This window comes from Artemia franciscana, chromosome 7, assembly GCF_032884065.1.
Source record: "Artemia franciscana chromosome 7, ASM3288406v1, whole genome shotgun sequence".
NCBI lineage: Eukaryota > Metazoa > Arthropoda > Branchiopoda > Anostraca > Artemiidae > Artemia > Artemia franciscana.
In genome coordinates this window covers 16,738,776-16,745,690 of record NC_088869.1, presented here as the reverse complement: position 1 = coordinate 16,745,690, position 6,915 = coordinate 16,738,776, and the positions used below count along the sequence as shown (strand labels likewise).

The 6,915-nt window shown below is 39.9% G+C and overlaps 1 protein-coding gene across 1 annotated transcript in view; it reads left to right on the top strand.

Annotated features, from left to right (window-relative positions):
• The window catches only part of LOC136029612 (zinc finger MYM-type protein 1-like), a 49,828-nt gene extending 43,443 nt beyond the window's left edge, over nucleotides 1-6,385 (top strand). Inside the window, exon 4 of the mRNA XM_065708116.1 lies at nucleotides 4,037-6,385. Within this exon, the coding sequence (XP_065564188.1) occupies nucleotides 4,037-6,385 (2,349 nt within the window). The remainder of the gene's footprint in view (nucleotides 1-4,036) is intronic.
• The last annotated feature ends 530 nt before the right edge of the window (nucleotides 6,386-6,915 follow it).

Below are 6,915 nucleotides of genomic sequence, written 5' to 3'. Positions count from 1 at the left end.
GCTTTGCAAGGTAATCCTACGTAAACAAAAAAATAAATAAAGAAGTGTATCATAGAAACCTATAAAACCTATAAAAACCTACAAAACATAAAATTGAATAGCACATTGGACTTAATTGAATGAAATAAAAAAGACATGTTTTTTCAACTGAATGTAAGAAGAAACATTAAAGCTCAAAACGGATAGCAATTTTTAAGAATATGAAGGGGTTCACCCCCTTGTCAATACTCGCTCTTTACGCTGTTCAAATTTGGTTCCAATTCTTTAAGAATGACTCCTGAATCTCAAAGGCCGTTTGATTAGAATAAATATCTCTTTTGAAAGTACTAAAAAAAAAAACTTTAGCTTAAAGAGCGAGGTATTGACGAAAAGGTGAACCTTCTCATATGTAATAATTTCTTTTCGTTTTAAGTTTCAATCCTGCTCCTTACTTTTAGGTGAAGAAACTTTTTTTTCATTTAATTTCTTATTCTTTTTTTAATAATGCTTGGAAATCCAGTGCCCCCTTGATCGAAAATTCAGCTCCCCTATGAAAAGTTTCTCCATGGAAAGATCCTCCTACATAACCTCCTCTGCTCGAGCTGCCCCCCCACCAGAAAAAAAACTGAAAACGTCTGTATACTTCGCAATTACCTATACTATTTATAAAAAAGGGCAAAGTCCACAAATTGAACACCTTCCCCCAGAGACTTTGGACAATTAAGACATCTTTAAAGACATATTTATTAGATTTTTCAAATATATTAAACAAAATGGCTGTTTCAAAATTTTGATCAGGTGACTTAGGGTTAAAAGAGGGTGGGATGGGGCCTAGTTGCTCTCCAAATTTTTGGTCATTTGAAAAAGGGCACTAGAACTTTTAATTTACCTTTGAATGAGCCCTCTTGCGATATTCTAGGACAACTTGGTCAATACGATCACCCCTGGAAAAAAAATAACACGCGTCCTTGATCTTTCTTCTGGCAAAAAAAATCCAAAATTCCTCATTTTAGCAGATAGGAGCTTGAAACTCCTGCAGTAAAGTTCAGTGATGCGCTGAATTAAATGGTGAGATTTTCGTTAAGGTTATATTACTTTCAGGGGGGGGGGGTGTTTCCCTTTTTTCGGACATAAGACAAATTTTCTCAGGCTCGTAACTTTTGATGGGTAAAACTAAATTTGATACAACTTATATATTTGAAATTAGCGTACAAATCTGATTCTTTTGATGCTTCTATAGGTATCAAAATTCCGTGTTTTAGAGTTTCGGTTACTATTGAGCCGCGTCGTTTTTTACTTGAAGTTAGTTACCACGAACCAATTGATTATAGCTTCGTAGTTGAATTGATTATGTTTTTTGTTGTTGCTTGCTCTAAATTTTGTGTTGTTTTCTATGTTAATTATGTACAATTCACGTCCTAGTTCTTATGGCACTTGATATCTACCAAGTGACATATAGCGATCGCAAATTCTGTTGGTCTGTCGGTCCCGGTTTTGCTACTTTAGGCATTTCTAGGTAAGCTAAGACGATGAAATTTGGCAGGCGTATAGACCAGATTAAATTAAAAATTGTTTCTCTGATTCGACCATCTGGGGGGAGTGGGGGGTGGGCGGTCAAATCGGAAGAAATAGAAAAAATGAAGTATTTCTAACTTACCAACGGGTGGTCGAATCTGAATGAAATTTGATATTTAGAAGGATATCATGTCTCAGAGCTGTTATCTTAAATCTGGATCGGATTTGGTGACATTTGGGGGAGTTGGAGGGGGGACCTAAAATCTTGGAGAACGCTTAGAGTGGAGGGATCAGTATGAAACTTGGTGGAAAAAATAAGCAGTTGTCCTAGATACGTGATTTACATAAACGGAACGGATCTGCTCTATTTGGCGGAGTTGGGTGGGGGAGGGTTAATTCTGAAAAATTAGACAAAATTAGGTATTTTTAACTTACGATGGAGTGATCGGATCTTAATGAAATTTCATATTTAGAAGAACCTCCTAAATCGGATCTCTTACTTTAAGTTCTGACCGGATCCAGAGTCATTAAAGTGGGGTGGAATTGGGGGGGGGTCTAAAAACTTTGAAAACGCTTAGTGTGGGGGGATCACGATGAAACTTGATGGGAATAATAAGCACAAGCTATAGATACGTGATTGACATAATTGGAACGGATCTGTTCACTTTGGTAAGAGCTCTAGCAAAATTCTAAGAATCAATAGATTGATTTAAAAAGAAAATCAGAGGCTTAATGCCGGTTGGGATTTAAAATAAAAGCTGTGAGTCACGAGGCCCTTCTAAATATCAAAATTCATTAAGATCCGATCACTCACTCGTAAGTTATAAATACCTAATTTTTTTCTTACTTTTCCTCTCCCTTTAGCCCCCCAGATGGTCTAATCTAGAAAACGACTTTATAAAGTCAATTTATGCAGCTCCCTGACACGCCCACTAATTTTCATCGTCCTAGCACGTCCAGAAGCACCAAACTCGCCAAAGCACTGAATCCCACCCCCTAACTTCTCCAAAGAGAGCGGATCCATTACGGTTACGTCAATCACGTATCTACAACATTTGTTTATTCTACTCACTAAGTTTCATCCCAATTTCTCCACTCTAAGCGCTTTCCAAGATTTCCAGTTTCCCCCTCCACCACCCCCCAATGTCAACAGATCTTGTCGGAATTTTAAATAAGAGCTCTCAGCATAACCCACATTTGAGTTCTCAGCATATGTAAAATTGCCAGAATGGCCTTTTCAAACATTCCGTATTGAATTAATCTCCTCTTTTATTTTATTTGATTAATCTCCTTTTGATTCTTTTATTTGATTCTTTTATCTCCTCTTTTATTGCCAATGGAATAGAGCTGTTCCTTGAAGATAATAATTAACTAAGGGTGATTTCTGTAGTTTATATTAAAAAAGTTGTTCGACAAAAACGCTAATACCCTCAACTAAATACTGTGAAGTAAACAGAGTCAAAGATTCATTCCATGATTCATCGTTTTAGCTCAAATTACGCGATGTACGGCAAGCATCAAAAATCACATGTAACGGCTTTGATCCAATAAAATGTAGATTTCTAACTGTCTCAAAAATGGAAATAAAGCCTTAGAAGATCTAGTCAAATAAATAGGTTAGACTACATACAAGAGCAAAATATTATTATACTAATCCAATTTCAATTAGCCTTTCAACCTACTTATCATTATAATAATTTGGGCAATAATGACGCCTGAATGCCAAAAAGTACCTATAGGACTAATATAAAAGGACTAAATGTTAAAACTAGCATAATCACAAAAATAATAGTTTATGTGTAAACTCACTATGAACAAGAGCTAAGAGCTCATATGAAATCCGGACCCCCCCCCCCCCAAGTCCCCAACAGTACCCGGATCCAGTCCAGTTATGTTAATGACGTATCTAGGACTTATGACTCTTCTTCCGACCAAGTTTCACCCCGATCCCTCCAGTCTATAAGCGTTTCCCAATATTTCCGGTCCCCCCCTCTAACTCCCCCGAAAGTCACCGGATCCGGTCCGGATTTGAAGTGGGATGTCTGAGACACGAGGTCTAAATATCAAGTTTCATTAAGATCCGATTACCCGTTCAAAAGTAGCAAATACCTCAAGATTCCAGATTCCCCCTCCCTCCACTCCCCCCACGATGCTCGGATCGGGTAAGTGACTATTTCCAACTTAATCATTTGGGGTCCCTGATATGCCTGCCAAGTTTCATCGTCCTAGCGTATATGGAAGTGCCCGAACTAGCAAAACCTGGACAGACCGACGAACGGACAGAAATTGCGATCGCTATATGGCACTTGGCCGAAGGGCAAGTGCCATAAAAAAAGAATACTCAGCGACCTATTCTTTGATACTTCGAATAACTATCCCATCTGGATGAAACTTAATAATTTACAAGAGGACACATCCAAGTTGCAAATTTTGTCGAGTATTTAGTAAACTAGAAATATAACTATCGGTGAAGTACTGGTAAAAGAAGTAACTGGGACATCACTTTTAATTTGTTTTTAATTAAAACTTGATTACTCTGTAGGATAGTGATGCTGGGACGTCAAGGGACAACCCATCGGCAACCGAAGTTTTAACGACAAACGAGCAGACCCTGGACGTGAGACACATTTCTGAGGAGACAAACCTGCGCGAACCACAAACGGAGGAAATGGCTTCCAGAACGATCAGTACCGATTTGTCCGTGAACCCGTATGATAACCCCTACCAACCAGTTTTGACTGACTATCCCGCCACTACCATCGGGAATCGCACACGAAAATTTAACAGCTCCTATTTCTTGGCATACCCATGGCTCGAATATTCGAAAGAACAGGACTCGGTGTTCTGTTTCAATTGCCGACATTTCAGTGGATCTTCGCTAAGATCTGGCGAAAGGTATGGAGCTAGAGCATTCATTGACGTAGGATTTAGAAAGTGGAAAGACATTTCTGAACTGATACGGCAGCACGAAAACAGCGACCGACACAAAGCATGTACCATTTCTTTGACTCAGTTTAAAGCTATTGAGACGAAGGCGGCCGAATCTGTTGCGCCATGCCTCTCCAAAGAACGCGAAAAGGAAATACTAGAGAATAGACAGTACGTAAAAGCTCTACTAAAAACTACAGCATTACTTGGACGGCAAGGTCTTGCGTTTCGTGGCCATGATGAAGGGGAGTCTAGTGCCAATCAAGGGAATTTCGTAGAGACAGTACATCTTTTAACAGAAATCAACCCGGACTTGATGAAAAACTCTCGTAAGGCCTATGGCCATTACATGTCACACGAGTACCAAAACGACTACATTGAGGTCATAGGAAATGAAATCAAAAGCTCTATCGCGAAAGAAGTCAGAGAAGCAAAATATTTTGCCGTTCTTGCTGACGAGACAAAAGACCTCTCGAAAAAGGAACAACTCGCAATCTTAGTGCGCTATGTTCATGACCTAAAAATCAAAGAAAGGGCCATAGGTTGCTACCACATGCGCAAGGTTGACGCTGAGAGTTTGGCCGACTTCATTTACAACGAAATAAAGGGTATCCGCCTTGACTGGTCAAAGTGTGTTGGACAGTGCTATGACGGGGCCAGTGTAATGAGCGGACACTTTTCAGGAGTACAGGCCCGTCTCCGGGAAAAAGCACTACAAGCGGTGTACACACACTGTCATTCCCATAGACTTAACCTTGTCATTGGCGATTGTATGCAGAAAATACAAAGAATTTCATCAGTATTTTCAGTTTTGCAAACAGTTTACAGTTTCGTCTCCAACAGCAACACTCGATACCAGTTGTTCGTCGAAGCCCAGAAAACTGCCAATGTGCCTGTGCTAACGCTTGAAAGGACAGTAGTGACACGTTGGTCTTACTGGTATAGATCAGTGGCTAAGATCCTGGTTAGATATGACTGCATACTCGCAGTTCTGTCAGTAGTTCAAGAATCTTCTGACAGGGAGGCAGCGGCAGAAGCTACGGGCCTTAAGAACCAGCTAGAGTCGTTTCCCTTCATATTCAGTTTGCATGTCATTCACGAAGTTCTTGCAGTGATAAACCTTCTTTCTGAACAACTACAGGCAGCAGATCTGGTCATCTCAGAAGCTTGCACTTTAATCAGTGCAACAAAGAACGAACTTAGGAAAATGCGTGATGACGAGTATTTTCGTGTCCTATACGGCAAGTCTAAAGAGATGGCCATTAATGTCGGAGCTGATCTGTCGGAAACAAGTGCTCTCTCTTCAGCCATACCTGTTAAATCAAAACGAGTTCAGAAGATATCCGGAAGACTAAGAGACTATTTGACGACAACAACAATTGGAAAGCACAACATTGACTCCGAAAGCACAACAACGGAAGACAAAATGCGGAGAGAGTTCTACGAGGTTTTGGACAGAGTGTTAAATGAGTTTGAAGAGTGTTTTTCTGTCCAGCTGCCAGTGCTAGAAGCCAAACGTTGCCTTAACCCCAAATCCAAAGATTTTATGGACTCAGATTTACTTCTTGTGATCGCGACATACTTCGATCAGGTGGGAATCGATACTATGCAGCTGAAGTGTCAAGCTTTAATAGCTCGTGCATTTGTGTCGCAGCTTCCACAGAAACCGGCAAACGCTTTAGATGTCTTCGAACGCCTCGGAGGATTGAAAGAAGCTTATTCTGAGCTTCTTAAGGTCGTCAGGGTAGTCCTCACACTCCCGCTCACAACGTGCTCAAATGAACGTTTTTTCTCTGTGTTGACGTTTGTGAAGGACTACCTCCGGACAACGATGGAAAACGAGCGACTTTCGCATTTGCTGCTTATATCCTCTGAGAAAGCTGCAGTGAAGGAGCTCAATTTTGAGAAGCTTGTCGACGACTTCGCAAAAATGAAGCAAAGGAGATATCCATTGCTGAAGTAACTGTACGTAAGTTTCTGATTTATACAGTAAATGTTCTATTTTGGTACCGTTTTTGGTCCCTAAATAAGCTGCAAAATGCGAACCCCAAAGGTAGTACGGTACCTAAAGGCATGTTCGAAAATTTTTAAATTTTTAAGGCTGGATGGGGGCCCAAAATCGATTTTTGGCCCCCCCCTAAGGTTTTCTGAAATGGCACCACTGTCTGGAATAGAAGAATTTTTACTAACAACCTGGAATGAATCAAGGGACTAGTCAGGATAACCAAGATAGTAGCGTCACCAGAAACAGCAAAATGAAATTTTGGCAATTAAACTGCAACAGCTTCAATAAAACAAAATTAGTTGAATTCAAAAAGGTGTTAAGTGATGAAAACCCTACGATAGTGTGTTTACAGGAGACATGATGGTCCAACCTAACTATTACCAATTTAAAGGGATATGAGTTGGCCAGAATAGACGGAAAAAACAGGAAGTCAAATGGTGCAGGACTAGCCATTTTGATAAATGAAGATTATTTCCTAATAACATATA